The sequence below is a fragment of the Miniopterus natalensis genome, chromosome 12 (genome assembly GCF_054644295.1).
Source record: "Miniopterus natalensis isolate mMinNat1 chromosome 12, mMinNat1.hap1, whole genome shotgun sequence".
NCBI classification, from domain to species: domain Eukaryota; kingdom Metazoa; phylum Chordata; class Mammalia; order Chiroptera; family Miniopteridae; genus Miniopterus; species Miniopterus natalensis.
In genome coordinates this window covers 54272018-54292440 of record NC_142092.1, presented here as the reverse complement: position 1 = coordinate 54292440, position 20423 = coordinate 54272018, and the positions used below count along the sequence as shown (strand labels likewise).

The window sequence follows — 20423 nt, the reverse complement described above, 5'->3', positions numbered from 1 at the left end:
TTGGAAAGCTCTGATTAGTAAATACTTACGGAGTTAACTGTACAGTCGGAACATGGAACTTCAAAAGGTGTTTGCTCTGAACCTGGCACCTCACTACAATGGGAAACGATAAGGCCTACAGCGACACTCAGCGCTGAAGTTAGGGAAGGGAGCCACACAGTTGTTCTGATCCGAACAAATTAAAAGGCTTGTTTTCCTTTGATGGACTTGCATTTAAAGCAAAAGTGCATAAGGCACTACTACAAGATTTACTCTTCTGATAGACATAACTTACGTTCTATCGGGGCCTGCCATTCTGATTAATTTTGGAGAAAAGTTTTAGAAAAGTATCAAGAAAAAAATCACCCCCTCTCGTTTTCCTACCTCCCAGAATGATCGACTATCACATTTTGTCATATTACCTTCCAATTACTTCTTAAGGAAATGACATTCTCACAAGCCGCAGCTCCTTTCCCTTCAGGCACAATCACTTGGATGATCTTAAGTTTTCAGACAAGTATAAATCCTCACCTAGTAAAATAGTACGTCACCACCGCTCCGGCCACAGTCATCTGCTGACACGCTAGAATGAACTCACTGATCCAGATCAGGCCCACCGCATGGTACCACCACATGTACTGCAGAGGCCCGGACACTCTGAACTCCACAAAGCCTTGGTCGTTCTTAACAGCGCTGCCTAGGGAAAGTCAAGGAAGGGACGAAGAATCACATAAAGTATAAACCAAACATAGGGCTATCAAATTTAAGAGATTGACTTTCCAACCACAAGTCCCTACCCTCAAACCACAAACTTATGATCACAGTGCTCCTTCATTAAAGGGCAAAAAATGATTATCACTTGAGAAGTTGTGAAGGGAAACATTATATAGTTAATAAGCAATTTGTTTACCCCCAAAGCCATGATATATAGCTTTTTAAATTCGTTCTATTTGAACATAGTTCTTACCACATTATCAATTATTTAGTTTAGGCATGGATTTTCAAGTATTTGAATTTTTTTCAGAGCTATTACTTGTCTAATAACTACAGACTTAAATTATTAGCAAAGTACAGAAATTCACATTCTATGAAAGTGGTGGGTGCGTGTTAAAAGGCCAGAGAAATTACACACACGTTTACTAACCTTACACTACTCCTCACAATTAATTCCACTTAGTCGGAACCTTTGATGTTAAGTATGGCTACACGCAAATCTGAGAGTCTATGAACTGAATCATCAATAGGAGCTCTAGCTAGGTTCAGTTCATTTCCAAACTAGAAAATCCCAAGGAAGCAATTTGATCTTTAGCTAGAACTGGGGTTTGAGGCAACTCCAAAGTGGCACTGTGTTAACTCGTTCATCTTAGAGTGGATCTAAATGTCTGAGGCAGTACAGGAGTTCACTTCAAAGCCATGACAATCTCAAAGCCAGGATGCAATTTTCAGGCCTTACCTGGCTGACACTCACGTTGCTAGGGTGATCTAAAATTCATGATTAGAAGGCAGGCGACTGAAGAGCCATAACCACTGCCAGTTCTAATGGGTGTTAGACGTCAGTCAATAAATGTCTGAAAAATTATATCTCTTTGATGTTTTAAATATTTTAATACGAATCAGATTTGTTGCTAAGAGAAAGAAGCAACATGTCTTCTTACCAGTAGTGCCAAGAAAAAGAAGTGTCATGATCCAGTACACCCAAAACAGGACAAGAGCAAAGAAAGTCCAGAAGGGTTGGAAGACTAGCAGCGGCAAGTGAATGAAGACCTTGCCAGCCACGTGGAACAAGGCGATAGTGAGAGCAACGCGTTTGCGCATGAACAGCATGATCAGGAACAAGATAACCTGTGTGCGGAGAATGGAGGGAAAGGTTTCAGTTACCGCTTTAAGCTGTGAAAATTGACACTGAACAATGGTGGACATTTTCACCATAACACCTCCATTCTAAAACGTGGAAGTTTCATTCTCCGAATCCCAGGAATCCTTTATCAGACTGTATCTCTACTGCAGCACTTACCATTTTCAATGGTATATTGAAAATGTCCTTTAAAGCTAAATGAAAGGACTTCTCAATTTATTATTAAATCCTAGAATTCTTCTAATTTCTCCTTTCTCCACTCATTACAAATCAGAATGGGTTGTTTGCCAGACAAGATGAGACACTTACTTTATTTGAATAGGTCCACGCTTGTCACTTTGAAAAATAGGGGAGAGGACCACATGCCATGTCCACAGGAGCACTGGAGGTATCTGAACCTCATCTCCCACCTGTGTCAAGAGCTCCTTAAGAACAGGGTCCATGCCAGATTCACCCTTCGTTCACCAGCCCCCACCCTCCCGCCCTGGCACCTGGTATAAAAATTGCTCTTAAAAGTTGATTAATAAATATTTGTACAGTAATAACAAACACATATGTTGGCAACATGGTTTTATGACGGCTTTATTTATTTATTTGTTTTGTTTTTAATGCTCAATAAAAAGCTTGGGATTATACCTAGAAGCAGAGGGAGATATCTTTTTTCTTTTTTTCAGAGAGGAGAAGCGGAGCCAAAGATATGAGTTTAGATTATTTAACCACATGTTAATTAGTAACTTTACTGTATAGTAGTTAGGCAGTAATGCTCACCTATATTTCTGAAATAATGTTGTTTAAAAAAAGTTTAAAAGGAAAATAGGAACTAATTAGTAAACAAGTAAATGAAATGACGAGGTGACTTATTTCTTAACATACTTTTTAACAGTAAAAAACTGTTTTTTAAAAAGCAATTACATTATCTTATGACAATAAAAAACATGTTCTACTAGTAAATGCTAATGTAAATAGTCTAAGTAAAATCTTCTCAAAAAGCAGGCTGTGCGGAGCAAAACGTTGCACCAACAGCACTCATCAATTGCAGAAGCCTTCTGTGGGACAGAGGTTTCGCCTAACGGGGGTCAAGGTTAGGCACTCGATACCTAGAGGTGAGTTTCCGCTCCATTAACGATCTCCTGTAAATAAAAGCAGACACCTGGACCTATACTCACTGTGAACACTGTAGCGGAAATGGCATAGATGAGGAGGGCCCGGAGATTGTCTTCGGCTATCTGAAGCTGTTCAGGAATCACTGTTTCTTTGGGAGAGTTTCTTTGCTTTGCATACAGCCACCATAGTACACCAGTGCCACCTGGAGAAAAAAACAATTGTTTTTGCAATAATTAGCACACGAAAATGTGTGACAAACCCTCAATTCTCTGGACCCTGGACCCTTCCCATGCATCATCAAGGGACTAATGCAGCAGCAATCCACTTGGCTGGGAGGTGTGTGGTTATAACATTTTTGCCAGCATAAAGTGATCTCCAATTACTCCACTACCATCTTCCACATTGATATATGAAGTCTTTCGGTATATCAAATAAACTTCCTTCAACTGTATTTATTATTGACTTTGAAGCTGATAAAGATAGATACCCTCAAGAGGAACTGGTCACAAAGAGGGCCTCAGCATCAGTTTAAGCTGGGTGGCCTGTAGTGAGCAAGTGGGGGTCATAGAAATCAGCAATGACGCCGAGGAAGGCAAAGATCTTCTCTGCTGTACTCATCACAGTCACCCCGGCAGCAAGCACCGACAGTCATGCAGCTGATGAAATATTTGTACAATGAAAAAAGTGAAGATCAAAAGAGTAGTTCCCACTAGGTAAAAACAAAGACAGAAAAATCTTTGATAGCGGTGGGTGCTAGGGATGGAAATTTTTCTCTCTATTACTGGTTCAGAGATTCTGAGAACTAGACTGAAGACAGAGGCAAACCCTTCATTCAGTTCATTCAGCAAATATTCTGAGTGCCTAACCGCATCTCCTGTCCTAGGTGTTGGGGATAGAGCAGTGAACAAAACCAAGTTCCCACCCTCACCCCTCATGAAGCTTACATAGCAATGGGAAAACAAAAATAGGGAAAAAAATGAAAACATAGCAAATAAAGTCTAAGAAGAAAGTCACCTGGGAAGAGGGATAGAAAGTGCTGGCACTGGAAAAGCGTTGCAATTTTATATAAGATGGGTAAGCAAGGCCTCACTGGTGAGATGAATTTGAGAAAGACAATAAAAAACAGGGCAGCGAAGTCTATGAAGCTAAGAAAAGAGTGTTTCAGGCAAGAGGTAAATTCTAAGATGCTGAGGTAGGACCATGCCTAGCAAAAGAGATAGGAGGAAGCCACTGTGGGTATGCAACGGGCAAGGGGGTTGAGGTAAGAGATGTGGGTAGCGGGCACCGAGGTAGACGGGGACCAACCAGGTCACACGGTAAGGCCTTGGAGGCCATGGCAAGGACATGGAAGATGCAGAGTAGAAGAGTGTGTGTGTGTGTGTGTGTGTGTGTGTGTGTACAAGATAAATGCCCGGGAAATAAGAAACTGACTAAGATCTGTGCAAATCATCCTAACCTCTACCTCCACTCAAGTAAAGAGTAAATGGGGTCCAAGGCAAAGTCCGCACCCTTACCTGCTGGCAGATAATGAACATGAATTTTCTTCTCCTGAAGATGAGTAAACAAACCCAGGCAACCATAAGTCCACGAAAAATATTTCAGAGCAAGGGAAATACTTCTATTTTAAAATCTTGAAGGTACAAGAAAATTATTCAAAAACCTGTTTAATAGCCTCAAAAAATGGAAGAAAACACATTCTCTATAAACAGGAACATAAAGTTATGAGAAAAAGGGTGAAGTTCAGAGGACACAGAATGAGACAACCACGACGACATCAAGAAGGATGTTACGGCGGCCACAGTAGATATCTTTATTAGACATTTACATTTGTGCCTAGAATTGTGCAATAGACGCAACCAAATCTAATTGCCACAATACTATTAAGTGGGCATTAGCTCCATTTTACAAATGATAAGATTGACATTTAGGAGAGGTAAGCAGCATGCCAAATGTCACATACCTAATAAGTAGCAAACCTGGGAATCAAATCTAGATTTATTATAGAAACTATCCATCTGCTATGAACTGAAGGTTTGGGTGCCCCCCCCAAATTCACATGTTGAAAGCTCACCCCCAGTGTGACGGTATGGAAGGTGGGGCCTCTGGGGAATGATTAGGTTGTAAGAGTGGAGCCCTTTAAAAAGAGACCCCGGAGAGCTCCTTCACTCCTTTGCCATGTGACGACATTGCAAGAAGGTGGCCAGAAACAGGAGGCAGGACCTTATCAGACAATGAAGTACTGGTGCCTTGATCTTGGACTCCCAGCCTCCCAAACTGTGGAAATTAAATGCTTGTGGTTTATCAGGCACGGAGTCAATGAGACTTTGGTATAGCAGCCCGAACTGACTACGAAACCATCTAAAAACACTATTAGACATGAAGGTCACAAACTGAAATGAAAAGAAAGATGGTTGAGAGTGGGAGAACTACAAAAAGATTAAACTGAAATAACAAAGTTAGGCAGTCAGGTACAGAACTGACAGTGGGGAAAGCTGAATCAGTATACGGGAGATAAAGTAGAAGGGTTCTTCTGGAATGTGAAGAAAATAACAAAAGGATTAAAATGATAATTTAGAAGATGACCACAGACGAATGAACAATGATCTTAAGAACAAAACCACTGGAACAGAAACAATACTCAAATAGAGAAATAAAGAAAAATTTTCAGAGTTGAAAAAGATACCCCCCCAAAGAGATCATAGGCAAACTTGGTTAATATTCAGAACTAGATAAAAATTATAAACTATTATGAGGATAAGTTAAAAAGTACATAAACATCTAGGTAAGGGAGACAGGTTATGCGCAAAGGAACAAAATCTGTATTGCTCTCCAAGTTCTCTGAAATAAAAGACAGACACAGGGAACATACGGTACCGCAAGAATTTTATATGCAACAAATTCAATACTCATATGTGAAGGCAAAGACAATCTTACATAATCAAGAACTGAGAATATGTACAACCCTCAAATCTGTCATGCATAAGGTACTGGATTCCAGCTTCCAGCTAAAACGACGACGAGCTGGAAACAGGAAGTCAGGAATGAAGCTTTAGGAAAACAGGACCTAAAAGTAGGACAGGAAAACTTAAATATAATTATGAAACTTTTCAAGGCAAAGCTAAGCAAAATTCTTTAAAAAGATATATCAAATACTATTTTAACTTTAATAAGAATTTGAATACAAAAACTCATATTTTATAAGGGCTAAAAGTGGAAGTGGGCAGAAGGAAGTAGTGGGGGAAAGGCAGAAAAATTTATGCTAAATTAAAAGGAGGTACGGAAAAACTCTACATATACCATCTCAACGCAACATTTAATAATTACAGAGTTCTAGATTAAAGAATATTTTCTGAAAATGTTTAAGTTACCAACTGCTGAAGTAAAAATAAAATATATAACATCCAAAGCAAGGGTGAAAATAACCAAAGAAAACAGGTCATACAGCAAAGACGGGGAAACAAAATAAGAAAGCATAAATTTAAGAACAGATGACATCAGTAAAACCAAACATACCAGTTACAATTATAAATGTAATGGGGGCAAATTCCCCTACTAAACTATATCACACACACACACAGAGGAAAAAGGTCTGGATTTCAAACGCTAACAGTGGTTAACTGAGAGAAGGGGGTAAAAATAATTACAAAATTTTAAAAGGCAAACAATCTTCTTTAAAGAGAAGATGTAGCATGTGAAAATAAAAGTTTTATTTTCTTTTTTATATTTCTATTTTCTACCATGAAGGTAGCTAGATACACATTTATAACCGGGAAGGGGAAATTATTTTTTTTAAAAAGGAGATGATAAATACAGAAAGCCCAGAAAGGTTCATTACAAACAGTAAAATAAAACAAAGAAACAAAATAGAATGTCGACAGACAGAAAAATGAGTAATAAAATTTTAAACACACACAAGCAATTATCCTGCCAGGGACACTCTTCAACCAGAAAGAAGTTCAACACCTTAGAACAGTTATTTCAGGCCTTTAAAAAGAGGCAGGTAAAAGGAAAGGATTACTTCACTTGCTGGGCCAGGAACAATGGAAGAATCAGTGAAAATTAAAGAGCTGGAAACAAAACGGAGCCTCAGCTGCTGTCTTTCCTACTGGGTTCTTCCCCCCAAATTAATACTGACCAAAAAAAAAAAGTTAGCCCCTTAAGAGAATCTCCATGTGCTAATGATCTCACCATTTTATTTGATTTATTGGTCTCACAGCGACCTGATTCAATGTAATCTACTTACCAGTCTTTTTACAGTTTAAATTAATTCACAAGCAGAAATTTTTTTTTAAATAACCAAAGTAGTTCCAAATTGAGGGAGTGTCAGAAGCAATCTTTAATCTCAATTCTAATTACTGAAAACCAAAGAAATAAGCAGCTTACCAAGTGAACCCAGTATGACCAGAATTGTTACGATCCACACAAGTACTCTTGATATATACCTGATTATCACCATCAAAACCATGGATAGAACTGCAGGGGAGATAAAGAGAGAACATGTAGAATATTATTTGAAAACACCAGAAAATATAAAGAGAAATTCTTTCAACTACTATCTCCTAGGGAAATAATTTGTTGCTACTGACAACGTCATGACCCCAATTTAGGTAAAAAAGGAAACAGGTTGCTTTTGCACCTTGACTTTGGTACTTGTGCCACTTGAAGCCAAAGGCACCTAACTGTGGTTTTATACACACAGAAAAGGGTACATGCAAATGCACATGGTGACTCAAAAACAGCACGAAACTGTTGTGGATTCACCACAGAAAGGCATCAGAACTCACATGCAAACACACATGCCAACACACAAAGTGCAGAGAATGACATGTCATGTTGGTGACCAGGAAAATTATCACACATAGAGAGAGATCAGTTAAATTAGGTGCTACGCTTCCTTGAGTAATTGATGCATTTCAGGACCAATTTCTCTGATGGCTGGTCAATGAACTAGGTGGTATTTTATCTTTTTCTGGTTGTCTCTCTCCTAAAATTCCACGAGATGGTCTGACCCTGTGGGATAGTATCCTGAAGCCTACCGAAGCCAAAATTCATCTGGCCTCACTCCTCAACTGGGGGCAGGGTCCTGATTAGGAAGCTCTTCAAAACGGAGCAAAGCTTCGATGGAGTTATTTAGCCAACCCTTCTTGTACCCATCCCCAGCTAGATTCCAACAAGCTAAAATGTTGAGTAAAAAATCTCAAAAAAGAGTGGGAGGATTTATCCCTTTTACGGGGAAATTTGTTTTTGAAATCGTAATTTGTTCATCTTTAATTATCGAAAGGGCCACTTCACAAACAAATGGACAAAGATCTCAAGCCTTAAAAGAGAACCACTCCAAGAAAAAGCTGGAATTCCAATGGCTTAACATTATTATCACTATTTTTAAGATTTAGATTTATTTTTCTTGGTAAAAGTATTCAACTATTTCAGAAACCAAATAATTTTTACGTAAAACCAGGCTAATGGTCAAGCTTCTGGGGACCATTTGCAAAGCCAAATAAATGGTTAAGCTCTGTGACTGTAATATTATTAAGGCACTCGCTTTTGCAATAAATAAACAGGAACCAAAAACAGATGGGAGCATGTCAAATATAAAAAAAGCTTTTCATATGGACAGCATTATTTCCATTGAGTCAAGTACTCCCTAATCAAAAAGAAAATACTCTCTAATGACAAGCTGGAAATACAGCTAGTTTTCTCAATGACTATACTTGTTGTTAACAGGTACATATACTCATTTTATTTATATAATGAAATGGTTGTTTAGTTCCTACCAGTTTCCTTCTCCCAACTAAAAAGGTCCATAAATACTGACATGGCTACGATAATACAGGGAGTTTACATCTTGAAAATAAGTTTTATTTGATTATATTATTTAATTATTGACAAAAACTCAATGGCTCACAAGTGGAGATTTCCTAATTTTTCCAGCAATACAGTGATATTATGAACTGTTACAAGGGAAAAAAAATTAAATACTTCAAAAGTAATCAATCAGAAATCTATCTGTTTTTGATGGAAATATATATATATAAATATGTGGCGTCTTTTTTATAAGGAAATAAGCCAATGATCAGATTCATAACTAAAAACAAAGGGGTACTGATTTGTTAAAAGAAGCCTCTTGCTATAATGTTAAAGGTTATTATAGACTTAGTAACCAAAGTTTGGAGAAAACACCAGTTTTCTCCAATGAAAGAAAAAGAAAAGAAATGAGTTTCAGATATATATATTTATAACTATATATAATCTGAAACAATTATTTTGGCTATGGGAAGTGAAACATTTTACAAGTATCCCCAGTTGTATTCATATTTTGGTTAAAAGACAAAACAGTCTTCTGCTGCAGTACTATATATATCTAATAATGAGAAAAACAATTACCTAGTGATAACAAGCAAAGTCCCAATATAATTTCTTTGCTGGTCATTACTCCACTAATCAGCCTGTGTAAGACACTATTGTCACTGACAAAGGTGATCAGGGCCTCTGCAAACTTGGCATAGCAGGAAATGTTCACAGGAGCACAGCGATGGAAGAATGGAATAGGTGCACTGGTGACACAAGAAAAAAAAAATCAGAAAAAAAATTACTCCTACTTAATATAAATGCCACATCAAACACACAAATGAAAGGTGAATGTGACTGCGACACACTCCACCCTCCGCACGTCATACGGGAGCTAAGAGCTGTGAGCTTAATGCTATGGAGATGACTTAATGCTATGGGCAGTGATGCAACTCTTACCACAAACCTTATCGAAGAGGGTGGAGTGCACGTTCCAACAGAAGACATTACCCTCCCCTCTGAAAAGAAACACACACACACACACACACACACACACACACACTCACACACACATATACAGCTACCAAAAGCAAAACCAAATGCTTGAACTCCTCAGCCTGCACACCTATCAATCAAGGAGCAGATGACAAAACTTAGAAGCATCTACTTCACTGAACTGAAAAGGAATTTTTGCCATAAGCTATTTAAAAATAAAAATGCACATGTGCTTTTGCTTGAAATGTGCCGCCATTAATAGAATGGTTTCCTCTATCAGAATGGCCTACAAAACCTTAGACTTAAAAAGGTGTTTGGGCACAAACTTAGTAATTCTCATATAAACTAAATCATGCTGAGATACTAGCATGACTTAATGCAGCATTATATGCAGCTATTTAAAACAATAACCGTGAATACTAATGTATTAAAATGTGTATGATGTAAGAGTACAAGGAGTAAAAAACCAAAAATTTATATCTAATGTGGTGACTGTATCTCTGTATAAAAGATATATACATAAGAATCAGAACAAAAAAATATAAACAAACGAAAAATCTCTCATTTGGTAGGGTCATGGGATTTGGGGCTATTTGCTTTCTTTTTATATGTTGTTACTATGAGATCATTAGTGTCCAAAAAAAGAGGTAATCTGTTACATCAGGCTTGTATGGACTACAGCTTTTACTTGTGAAGAAACATAGCTGTGTGTGAACCATGACATTAATCAGGTTTGTTATGAACATGGTTCTACTTTAGCTTCTGAGAGGACGGTATACACCTAATCAATTAGAGATTTTCAACAAAGCGCTACGAACGTGACCTCAGTCATGAGTTGTTTGGATTCTAAGACGGCCCCATATGTGTGAATACACACTTATGTGTGCATTAAGTTAAATTTCAGCCATTGCTAGCATAAACCCCACATCTTCAGAATTATTTGTAGGACTATTAGTCACGGACCCAACATAATATTTTGACTGGAATGATTTAAGTATATTTTTATTCTTGGCTGGTACTGTATTTTGGTCAAATCAGTAGATAAGATTATATGGTTGAGCATCCGATTCCAAGGCTTCTAATCTCAGCAAAGCAACTTCGTACGACCACAAGCAAAATACTATCCTAGTTTCCTTTCTCAAATGCTGGTCCATGAGCACCACTGGAAATAAGATAAGAAACACCTTCCATACTGGTAAACTTCATGGAACAATAAAATAACATAATTTTAAAGATCTAGCCTTACCTTAGTTACGCTTCAGTAAAATGTATTCCAAATGATATGATAATATGACATGAATATTTATTTGTAAAAATTTGCCTCTTGTGACCTGTGGGTGTATTTGTGTCCACCTCTAAAACGGTGTTGGTGAAATAGCTTTAGTGAACGTTGATGCCAAAGATTTGCTGTTTTGGCAGAAATTGCAGAATGCTGAAGCATTCTGGGTAACGCTTGATTTACAGGTATGCAAGCCATTGTTTTTTCACCAAAAGTTGTTCCACTAATGATATAAAAAGACATTAAATTACAGAATACTTGTAAGTGAAATGGGTTTAGTTAGAAATAGGACAAGAAAAAAAACAAAGTAGGATTAACTAAGTTCCTAAATCAATGGAGGCTGATTTAGGAAAGAAACCTTTAAACTGATAATTTTGTTGGGAACTACAACTGTTTGTGTGTGTGTGTGTTTTCCTGATTCTGTCTAGATACTGTTCCTACCAGGTTAATGTCCCTGTCTAAGGAAGTCTAACCATATTTTTAACTACGGCTTGGGTCTCTAGCCTTCAGAACTAAAGCCCTCTCTGGTCTATCATTATGTACATCTTTACTTGCTTTATTTATTAGCCTATCATCTCTGATGTAGCCTCTGTTTAATTCATTCGCCTCCAACTGTAAACATAAAATATATACACCTTATGGGTATTGTTGTCTTTTTCCTATTTTTAATAGCCACCAACTTTCTTGGCCCTGCTTTCCTGTTTCCTTTTTCCTGTCAGATGACCATAGTGACCTTTACCTTCCATCCAGAGGGAGTCCACCTATAGCTCCCATATCTTAACAGGACGTTGATGTATTTTTATCCTCAAAGAAACACATGATTTCTAAACGAGAGTAAAGCCTGTGATAAAGGGAAGAAACCTGGACTTGGGTTCAAAAGCCCTGGGTGATTCTCCTCACATTATACAGGTGCACATCACTTCATCTCTGTCAGTTTTTCCATCTGTTAGGTGAAAGGGTAGGAATAAGGACTCTGTCTTTTCTGATATTATTATTAATAATAATAATATTATGCCCGCCCAGAAATCAATGATTTTAAATTAATAGGAGCAGCAAGCCCAGTACCTTTAGTATGTTTCTGCTTTTCAGACTTAGAATGAGAACAGATCCTTTGAGAAGGAAAGGGCTCCACTGTTAAAATTCGACTCCTTCATTTTTTTCAAAAGAGGAAAGAGACTGAGTAATATCTGCTCTGAACTTATCCTTTTGAGTCATTTTTTATAATGTAGATAAACACATAGCCAATTGGCGAGAGTACATTCACGTGTATCCCTCAAAGAACTGAGGCAAAACAATAGTCCCTTGCCTTATAATTCAATCTATGTCAGTTTAAAAAAAAAAATCCTGACAGCTCTAAATTTGAAAGTTATAAAATTAGCACAAGCTGATTAACTACATTTTTTAGCTGACGGCCCAAATGGTCAAAATCTGCTCTTACTGGTACAGAATAATGAAACAGAAGGCAAAGGAGAAGACAATACTTGGACCCAGTAGTAAGAAATAAAATTAAACACTTCGCTTTAAAGTAAAAAGCACTAGATCCCCTCATATGTTGTTCTTTTTCTCAGTTCCTTCCCCCAAAACAATTCAACCATCTGTGAGTTAACGCTTGAATTATTTTCTTATTAAAAATCTATGTAATCACGGCATTGATATGGTTTGTCTTATATTTTACCATTTAAATCCCATGTGATATAATGAATGTAAGATGAGATGAGTCAGCTGATTTCATATACCTCTCAAAAAATAGAAATTCTGAGAATCTAGTATATGGGATCATTTCTGCTTTACTGACTAACTCTACATGACACATTCTGCGCTTCTTAATTAAGAGGACAAGCATTTGAAATTCTACTTATAGTAAGTTTTACTACTTTTTACACTTGGTCTTAGCCAAAAGGCCGAGAAGCGATAAGTTTTACTACTTTTTGAGGCCCACAGAATATTGAATCTTTAAGAAGTCTATGTTGTTTCATTAGGAACTGATGCTGTTTTACATTATTGAAACAGTCAATAAGAAGAAAATGAATTTATAATGAGTCTTTTAAAGATTTTTTTAAAGATTAGCCACTCACAGGAAAATTGCATCTTACCTAAGCAAACATACTGTCCATTTGTCTTTAAGCCCAGACCATCCTAATTAATGAGCTCCCTCAAAGAATTGTGACGCGCAATGCCTAATATCTCTCGTCCATATGCCTTCATAAAAGAAGACAGGTGTTGGCATCTCACACAATTATTTTTAAACTTCAGGTTACAAAACAAAAAGCAAAAACAATAACTCATAGAGGCAGACAACAGATTAGTGGTTCCCAGAAGGAGGGAGTGGAGGGAGGGTGAAATGAGTAAAGGGGTCTATTATGTGGTGACAGATGGAAACTAGACTTTTGGTGGTGAGCATGATATATTGCATGATATACTATATACACAGATGTCGAATCATAATGTTGCACACCTGAAACTTATATTATGTTATAAGCCAATGTTACCTCAATTTAAAAAAACATCTCAGGTTATAAATAGACAATTATACCTGATATCTAATGAAAAGTCTTATTTAAGAAAGAAAAACAATAGAGGGATCTAGCACTATCTCCATAGCACAGAAAAGCTAGGGGAAAAAGTAAGTCAAGAATCTAATGGCAGTCTGCAATGGTTTTCATACATTTCATTTTACTGTTTCTCTTCTTTCATTCCTTTACTCGCTCTTAAAATAAAGATAAATAAATTAGCTGTAGCATAGACTTTACGAGATACTAGATTCAAGTTCTCATTCCCATCAATTAGCTGTGTGCCCCTGAATAGCTCATTTCATCTCTCCTATCTTCTATTTCCTCATCTATAAATTGGGACAATATCCATATAGGCTTTGGTGAGGGTTAAATGAGATAATACATATGAGAAGCTTAATATGGTAGCTGGCACACAGGAGATGATTTATAATGTTAATTTATCCTGAGTCCTTCATTTTGAAAATATAAATAGATAACACTTTTTCCTTGGCTGTTAGTTTCTCATTTCCATATCATGTTATTAATTCCCCAACACCCAGCATCCTTTCTGGCATCCAGAGGTACCCAAATCAATTTTTGATGAATAAATTGAACTTACATAATCTGTTTCTAGTATTGTGATTTTCTCTAGCTATACCTACACCATTAAGCATTGTAGACAGACTAGCTAGTCTCCCTATTGCTATCATGCTTAGCATGCCACCAATGGGGAGTTATGAACATGGGTAAAATATGGCTCTTTCTAGGCATTTGTTATTTGTTTTTGTTCAAGTATGTCTTTATTGATTTCAGAGAGAGAAAAGGAGAGGGAGAGAGAGAGACAGAAACATCAATGATGAGAGTCATTGATGGGCTGCCTCCTGCACGCCCCCTGCTGGGGATCGAGCCCGCAACCCCATCATGTGCCCTGACTGGGAATCAAACCTTGATCTCCTGGATCCTAGGTTGATGCTCAATCCCTGAGCCATGCTGGCCGGGCTCTAGGCATTTATTTTAAAAGTCAAAAGCTCTTGGGAATAGTAACCATTTGGCAATTACGTAGCACTAGCATTTTACCAAAAATTAGTTTATAATTGCTTTTCTCTGAAACAGGCACTGCTTTCAGCTGCAGAAGGTACCTGGGTGCCTAGGAAGGTTGGGGGTAAGGGGGCGGCTCTAGAGGTTGAGAGAAATAATACTACCAAGTCAAAAGCCAAGCACAACAATGGATGCGCAACACATATTATCTTATTTAATTCTTGTAATTCCACGACAGAGGTATTAAATTCCCACCTTACATATGAGGAAACTTGGTTTACAGAGAGATTAAGAGACTTGCTCAAGCTAACAAATAGAAAGTTGTGACACAGGATTCACTTCCAGGCCTATCTGGGCTCAAAATGCAGCTCTCTGCCCCACTAGGTGCTCCTAGGACAGGAAAAGACACAGGAAAGATGCCAAGGGCCATTTGCCCCCATCACAAATTTGCTTAGTGCTGGTCTTTTGGACATATTTTTTAAAAAAAGTCATATATAAAAACAGTCCCTAATTTTTTTAAGGACATAGTTTCTTTGGAACAAAGACTAGGTCTTAGTCATCGTTTTAGATTTGGTATCTAATACTAGTGTGGAGCCCGGTAGTGTCCCAAGTGTTTTATTAAAAGAAATTTATTCTGTTTTCTGATACTTTCACTTTGCTTGCCAAATGCTAAATGATGATATTTACACGGTCCTAATTTACCTTCCTCCTATCAACTATTTCTTCTCCTTTATTTTTCAACAGACTGTGAGCTCAGACAAAAGTGATCAGACATTAGATCGTAAGGATCTTCAAATAAAGGATAAACACAGCGTATAGTCAGTTTTCAGATGGTATAGGTTCGTCATTGCATCTTGGATTACTGACACACTAGTGGGTGGCCCTATTAGAAGCCAAGTCTGTCCATCTGTAAAATCCAAGCCCCTAATACTACGCTTTGTCTTCCGGCGAATGTCCTTAGGATGCTGTATGTGCAATGTGCATGTCTACAGCCAAGACTAAACACCCCAAAAACCAGAAACAGGCAGCCCTCCACATGGTGGAATCAGAGATCAGAGGAGGAGAATGCTTGCGGTGTGAGCTGCAGGGCGACCTCATGCTCATACCAAGGCTTTCTGGTTATGCTTTTGTAATACATTTATGCCTTAAAAAAGTGACACTGTACTCAAAGTATTCATTTAAAACAGGCTTTAGAGGTTCAGTAGGACATAGCTTTCCTTGTTTTTGCACTGATACATTTTCTCCAGCGACTCTATTCAAAGGACCTCCTTTTCTTTACTGTCACAGCCTCCCTAATATTATCAATTTTCACAAATGGCGTCTCCTTCCCTATAAGTCTAAGCCCATAATTTGTAGATCCCTTTTATTGAGTATCTTTTAAAATACCCCCTTTATTTTTACGTCCAAAGGCTTTCCATTTTAACATCAGCAGCAACCTGACAAGACTAAAAGCTGAAATAAGTTTAACTGGCATAGCCTTTGTCTACTTTTCAACAGAAAATTTCAAATTCAAGTTAATAAAGCACAAATTACACCCATAAGCGATCCAAAGGAAAATGGACACAAGTCTCAAAATTTTAACCAACAGCTTGCTGTAATATACTGAGATATAATAAAAGTGGTTCAATTTAGTATTCCTGGGGAAGCTGACCTCATGTCATACACGGTTAGTGATACATGCTAAGGTTCTTAAGATCAGACATGTTCCAAATCCTATGCACCTAACTTCTGAGGATATATTCTATAGCGCTTAAAAATTTATTTCCTTTCTTAAAAATCTATTTATAATTTTAAAATTTGCTTTACTTATAACAACCGTGAGATTTTCTTCATTCTTGTACCCATTACCACAGCAGGTACTTAATAATAAATGTTTGTTGAATAAGACCTTGGATAAGATATGCAAACTTAGTCTATTACAGAGAATGTACCTGAAGGAGATAGCCTGAAATAAACTATGGAGAATGATCACTGGCATCCTTTTTAAAATTTGCAAAGTGAATTGAAAAAGAATTCTTCTTAGTATTACTAGGATCAATTTTAAAGAATATTGGAAGACTGAGACTTGGCTTCTAAGTTTACTGCAGATTTTATAATGATTTGGCAGTTTTTTATACTTAAAAATTACAGCATGAAAAAAAAAGTGAGGCCCCTCAAAGAAATGTAAAATACCTGATAATGAGAAAAGTTGTTTGCCTGTGTTTTTTTTTTAAATATAAGTTACATGTTATCATTTCTACTACTGCTTTTAAAATTTTGATGTGAAAGTATTGGACCTAGGCAACTGGTATCATCAAGTGACCCTTTTCTCAAAATAACACATGCAGTTTAAAATCTACCTACGGAAACGAAAGTCACAAGTTAAGAAAATACAGTAAAATTTACCTCTCTGGAACTGGTAGTTTGGGGCAACGAGAAGCAGCTTTTGCAGATGTATAATCAGAAGGCTTTAGGCTGTAGTGACACAGCGCTGAGCCTGTTGAAAGAAAAGTTACACGTTAGCTAGCAAACAGAGTCTGAATGCATGCTCTCATTAAGGCACTTTAATTTTATTTTGTATGTGAATATTAACTCCACATATGCAACTTTCGAACATTATAGAACATTAGAGAATTAATGAGAATCTGATCTGGTCTATGGTATCAGTCCTCCGTCATTTAAAACGTTTCTTCTGCAGTAGCTTACATACAAAGTTAATTAATAATATTAAGGGTAATAACAAGTACTAGGACTACCTTTATTGAGTGATTGCTGTCTGCCATATGTCAGGCCATATATATATATATATTTAAATAATCAACTTAATTCTAACTGACCAAACCGCATCCAGGAGTGTCTCTAAACAACCGAACCAAAGAAACACGATAAAATTCAGCTGAAGAAACCAAGAGTTTTTGCCAGCCCTGGTGCTTCTGAGGATCAGGCCAAGCAGCCCGTTTCCGAGACTGGTTCTGTCCCCTGCCCACGTTTCTCATCCCAAGAGGAGGGGAACCTATCTCTGTCCTCCCGTTATGCTGGGAACTCTCAGGAAGTTACTGGTGGGGTAAGCCTCTCACCCCATAAATATTAATTATATCATTTACTAGGATTCTATAAGGCAGGTATGTGTTATTGAACCCACTTTACAGAGAAGGAAATAGGGGCTAAGAGATAAGGTAAATAACTTGCCCAAAATGACATGGCTACTGAAAGGTAGAGGTGGGATAAACCTCTAGGTCTCTTTGACCATAAAACCCATCCCCAACTATATACGCTGCCTCTTTTCTACGCTTTCCATTACTATTTAAAATTATTGCATAGAGCACATGTGCATTCAAATAAAACACAACTTTTTTCTTCTTTTAAAGGCAAAGAAATGCTAACTAAATAAACTGAACAAATTGATAAAACTGATAAAAGGATCCTCAATTTTCAGATAGTTTGAAACAGCTAAAATTCAATCCTAGGTTGGTTATGCAACCATCTATTTCTCTGACTATATAGCTACACATATATCTTAACAATATATAAAATTCAGAGGAATACAGTCCACCAAATCATTGATAAATATTTTAATGACCCATTAATTTTGTAACATAGCAACTAAAATATTGCATGGTTCACTGTACAACAGATATCGTTAACTGAGGAGATCTAAACTATAGTCTAATTTTTCTGAGGACCTACAGCCTTATATCATGTAAACTGTTCATATTTTATTGATGTTCCTACCAGATTACTAATGTGATCAAACACTTTATTATTAAATACAGATAGGATAGCTTTCCACTTGTATTACAGAAATAATGGACTTTTATAATGTACCACCACAGGAAAAATGTAAAATATAATGTGAAGTGAAAATGGAAGATTTTAACACTGAAACAATTATAGAAACGTCATGTGAGGATGTGAGAACTAGAAGGAAATACAGAAAAAAGATTTGCTGGGACAACACAATTGGGAGTGATTTTATTTCATTTGCATCTTGTCCTATCCATCAAAGAAATTTTTAGAAAGCCAGAAAACCTGCATTTACTTCAGTTATACTGCCCCCAAACCAGCAACCAATCTGTCAAATGTTTAAATGTGTGGGTTGCAATAGCATGCTTACATAAATACATGTAGCATCTATTTTATATAAAGATAATTTCTGTAATTTAACAATGCAAAATATTTTTAAAGAGATACTTGAAAGCTACATGGCACGTTTCTTCCATCTTCTTAAGATGGTCTCAACAGGAAACTAAGTTTTTGAAATTGTTTTTAAGCACTCTTTTCCATCGTAATGACTGTTTTAGTTAGCAGAATATTAAAAACCTAACTCTTCTGAAATTAGTCTTCTCTGTGTGAAGATAATGCCACTAGATTCCACTTGCAGCAATGGCAAGCAAACGTTTTTAGATTACTCCCTGGAATAGCCGGGAGTCCTATTATGGAAATGCATGGGGAAAAAAACAGCAACTGTGCCAATGACTGCAGAGCCCCAATGTGATCAACTTCTTGATCTGAATTGTCAACTTATTCCTCTCAGTGTCGAAGATGGCATCGATTTGCACAATATAAAAGGCCCTAACTAAAGCACTTTGTGTGGGAGCCGTCAAACACGCTGCTCCATCTGAATTCCGTGAACACAATCTCCACCCCCACCCTCTCCATTTAAAAAAGAGGTCAGCAGGTGCAACAGAGTTCAATTTTATAAATACTTTCCTAGGATAATGCTCTGTGAAAGGAGAATAGCCTTATCGCTGACAGTATTCTGGGACACAGGCCAGTACTAAATAGATCCTGTACTAAATAGATTAAAGGAAAAAGAGCTTTACAATGTGTTAGTCATAACAATCCTAAGAAACTTTATACTGCTTCCTGCTCGAAGGGCTGATGGACAGAGAAGCCTCGGTGAAGAGCATTAAGACAACCCAGGAATGGCAAACATTTTACAGTGGCTGTTTCCTGATTAGCTAATGCATTTTCAGTGAACGTTTTTAAGGGAGTAACCATCCTCTTTTTTTTAAAGAATGAAAGTATAAACAATATTAGCATAAGAGGTTTGGTCATAAGCAGTAAGACAAAGTGTTTTTTCCTAATGCAAGGAGCAGAGGAAAAACATACTTGAGTAATGAAAAGTCTAAAACAAAATACAAAAAGCTTACCTAAGCCATACTAGAGGCAATCCTTGCAACTCAGCCAATGTTATTCAAATGCCATCAAAATGAATGATCTTAGGAATCTAATGCTGGTATATAAACATTTATCTCAGTAAACGGTTTCTATAGCCCCCAGAATGCTTAACTACTACAATTTTTCAAACGCCTTATAATATTCAATTATTTATTCTTTAACTCAATATCACTTATAACTCCCCTAAGAGGTTATGTTTCCATCACCACACTAAACATTACAGATAAAAAAAGAAATAATACTTCCAAGGCCTTATGAGCAAACACTGGCATATTTAGAAATAGAATTCTTTACTTCTAGGCCACAATGCTTCTTCTGTGTCATTCCTAATAATCAAATTATCAGCCAAGTAATCAATAAGCTCCTGGGCAAAAGATGTACATTTCATAGATATCTCCAAAACAACTTCTTTAAAAAAACAAAACCCAGAACATTTCTATCACCCACTCTCCAAATCTGCTCTGGCTCCTCCCACATATTTTCAATCCTGGTTAAGGGCTCCATCATCCATGAAATCCCCACAATGCAATATGGAGGTCTTCCTTTCTCTTCTTCATCTATCTTCCCATGCCATTCAAGATATGCAAGATACCACGTCCTGACAATCAGACCTTTCTGTGTTATCTCAGACCTTCATAGCCTCTTACTGAGTCAGATAAACTACTCTCCCAAAGGGTTTCTCATCTCCCTCCTGCATGCACAACCTTCAGAAAAGTCTCTGTGAAACGGGCAT

The 20423-nt window shown here is 37.1% G+C and overlaps 1 protein-coding gene across 1 annotated transcript in view; it reads right to left on the bottom strand.

Annotated features, from left to right (window-relative positions):
* SLC44A1 (solute carrier family 44 member 1) overlaps window positions 1–20423 on the bottom strand; it is a 110559-nt gene that overhangs the window by 15310 nt on the left and 74826 nt on the right. The window contains exons 5-10 of the mRNA XM_087822794.1: window positions 16916–17006; window positions 9323–9492; window positions 7322–7411; window positions 3001–3140; window positions 1635–1821; window positions 511–676 (exon numbers count right to left, since the gene is read on the bottom strand). Coding sequence (XP_087678920.1) covers window positions 511–676; window positions 1635–1821; window positions 3001–3140; window positions 7322–7411; window positions 9323–9492; window positions 16916–17006 — 844 coding nt within the window. The remainder of the gene's footprint in view (window positions 1–510; window positions 677–1634; window positions 1822–3000; window positions 3141–7321; window positions 7412–9322; window positions 9493–16915; window positions 17007–20423) is intronic.